Below are 3,179 nucleotides of genomic sequence, written 5' to 3'. Positions count from 1 at the left end.
TTCCATAATTAAGCAGCCCTAATAGGAGCCAGTGGTAATAAGAGGTGCTCCGGTCTGTTCTGTCTTCCCTTTACAGTGTCCCTGCTGGGACACCAGGGCAGGATCTGAAACCCTACAGGATTACCACACTTCTTTTAAAGGGATTATTTCCAATTGTATTGGACTGCTCCATGCACCTTCTCTCTGGCCTTTCAAAACCAAACTGTTCAAGTTGACCACAAATGCAGAGCTATAAGCCAGTCCTTTTAGTTTTTTTTTAGGGCCAACAGTCCCAGGCGGAATATTCTTGAAATGCATTCTGGCGGGAAAGGGGCAGCGTGCCTCAGCTCTGGGGCTCTCTGGAGGCGTTTGTGGCTGGCGAGAAGACGCTGTCGTGCAGCTTCCGGATGTGTTTCTTCAGGTCAAAGTTGCGGCAGAAGCCTTTTCCACAGGTGGCGCAGGTGAAGGGCTTCTTGTCGTTGTGCGTGTGCATGTGGAAGGTGAGGTTGTACACCTGGTGGAAGGCCTTGTTGCAGATTGAGCACTTGTACTGCTTCTCCCCGCTGTGCGTCAGCTTGTGGTTCTTGTAGTTTCCTGGGCGATGACAAAAACAAAAGGAACAATGAACACCATTCATCTAACGATACACGTAAAATTTATTAATTTATATTTTGGGGCATTTTAGGCCCTCATTTTTATAGGACAGCTGAAGACATTAATAAGGAGAGGGAGGGAGAAACACATGCAGCAAAGGGCCGGGGGTCAGAGTCGCACCTGCAGCTGCCGCGTCGAGGAGTAAACATCTAGATATGGGCGCGCTCTCTACCGAGTGGGCTACCCAGGCGCCAAAACACTAATTAGGGATGAGGAAATGAGGATATGTGGAGTTGTGGATACTACATATCCTCCAACTGTTTTATTGACTTAAAATATCGGATGTAGCATAGGTGTAATTAACACCCCCCCCCCCCCCCCCCCCCCCCCCCCACACACACACACAAGTCACAGCCTACATGCATGCATGAGAGGGAGGAAGGGTGTGACGATTAAACAGAACCAAACTATAAGTTAGAGGTTACACTGAGATTTTGACATGAAAAAGCCATTTAGGTAGTACATTTTAATTCACTACATGTATATATATTTGTACATTCTCTAATTTGTATTTTTAACCTTAGGTTTTGAATGGTAGTTGTTCTTGTTTTCTATCCTATTTCTTATTATTCTGCAGGTGTGTCTTATATGTTGCTGATGTAGCACTGAAATTTACCAATTAGCGATCAATACAGTCTATTTTATTTCATAAAATCTAATTTGAAGCTTTTATTTTGTTTTTGCCTTGGACCATTTTTTTCCTCCAATGAACTTCTGTGCTCCCTTCCAAAAAGCATCTTCATGATTTCATCAGACTTTTTTTTCTTCTGATGATTATGTGTTGTTGAATTTTCATTGCATACTCTGATCTCCATTCCCAGAGCCTCAAGTCATGCCTGTACGTTTATTTGGACCAGCAGTTTATAAAAAAAGTTTTTTTTTACAACACTTATCAAAACAGGAAGTGGTTCTTTCAGCAGTTTCACAGTGTGAATGCCATCACATCAAACTGGTGCAACTTCCTGTGACTTTAAGTGAAAATGACATTCCATAACATACAGGCTGGAATGAGGACTCCAGTTTGACCGAACATAACCTTAAGATCATTACCTCTTCGAGATAACATCACACATGTGTGATCAACACAAACTAATAACAGCAGCTTAACTACACCGCCATGCGATGAAAATAGAAGGACGACAAATTGAAACACATTGAAGCCATACATTTTAAATCCTTAATAACATCTGGAATCCAGCTAATTTCCCCTGTAAACACTGCTGTTCCCTGACCTTTTTATTCATAAAAACACAGCACAGGCCCATAGGTCTAAATGATGCCACTTGGTTCAAGAAAATATGAAAAACAAGTTGAAGATGCACAGCTACCTGCAACAATTATTACGTATTTATCTAATCGCAATGTCTTTGTTTAACCGCATTAATTGCTCAAATTACCGAAGAGCCAAATGGGACACACACACACATTAAACGTATAAAATAAATTAAGGCCTGTTGATGGCAAAATATGTTTCCTGGGATTTTTTTCTAAATGTTACTTGGTCATAAAGTGATACATTATATATTTTTTTGACTGAAAGAGACAATTATATTTCAATCGTAATTATTTCTTGGACAATTAACAGGACAGTAACATTTGGAATTGTTACAGCTCTATATGCACGAATGTGGATGTGGAAGGGAATGAGCGGCACCCCCCACCACCAACAGTAGGCTTATATATACCCCACTAGCACCAACTTATTACCCCTAGTTACATTTGTTCTTGTTAAATGAAATAAACAGGGTTCAAAATTAGCATCATCTACCAGCGAACTGCTGGTAACATTATGTAAGGAGCTGGTAGATTTTCTTCACTTACAAGCCAAAGAAAACAACAGTAATCTATCGAGTAGCTGATCAAATCGCAACACACCCTAGTCATTTGGTTGGTGGACAAAATAGGACCTACTTTTTTGAGTTAAAAAAGCAGAGAAAGTGAATTATTTTGATTTTAGAGTAGCCGGGGAATTTATGCCGAGTGGATAATCACAGACTCAGACGGTAAAAAAAAAATATTTAAAAAAAAATCTCTGAAAAACGCTTCAATGTGACCCGGGGACAACATGAGGGTTAAGGGAGGGCTGCAGAAAAGCAGCAGGGGAACGTGAGACACGGCGCACTTTGCTGGGAACCAGAAGAGAGAAAGAGAGAGAGAAATAGAGGATGGGGGCGGTCTGTTCCTCTCCTCTGCTCTGCCCCAGCCTTCATTAATCCCGGCTTTGTACGTCCAAGTCAAGAAGTTGTCAAACTCAGTCAAAATCAAGCGCGGCGACACAGCTCTACAGAAGAGGGAAAAGTCCCCTGACTCCCCAGTCCGCCGAGGTCTGAGCAGCTGACCCAGAGCAAAGCTGCTGTCCTGAAGCATGCCGGCAAAATTAGTCCGGGGGAAAGTGACATGTCCTGTTCCCCCTGAACGCACCACTCATTACTATCACACAGAAACTCCGATCGGCAGCATATGGCGCTGCTCTCATATTCACATTTATTCCAGCACGCAGCAGACACACTGAGGATTCCTCCACAGAGAAGAAACAGCTGCCATTG

At 42.5% G+C, this 3,179-nt stretch overlaps 1 protein-coding gene across 1 annotated transcript in view; it reads right to left on the bottom strand.

Annotated features, from left to right (window-relative positions):
* Positions 1-258: 258 nt before the first annotated feature.
* Positions 259-3,179, bottom strand: part of fezf2 (FEZ family zinc finger 2) — a 5,287-nt gene continuing 2,366 nt past the window's right edge. Inside the window, exon 4 of the mRNA XM_034869583.1 lies at positions 259-616. Coding sequence (XP_034725474.1) covers positions 323-616 — 294 coding nt within the window. The 3' untranslated portion in view covers positions 259-322. The remainder of the gene's footprint in view (positions 617-3,179) is intronic.

This window comes from Etheostoma cragini, chromosome 4 (assembly GCF_013103735.1).
Source record: "Etheostoma cragini isolate CJK2018 chromosome 4, CSU_Ecrag_1.0, whole genome shotgun sequence".
Taxonomy (NCBI): Eukaryota; Metazoa; Chordata; class Actinopteri; order Perciformes; family Percidae; genus Etheostoma; species Etheostoma cragini.
The sequence above is the reverse complement of the archived record's forward strand: the minus strand, read 5'-3'. Positions and strand labels throughout refer to the sequence as shown.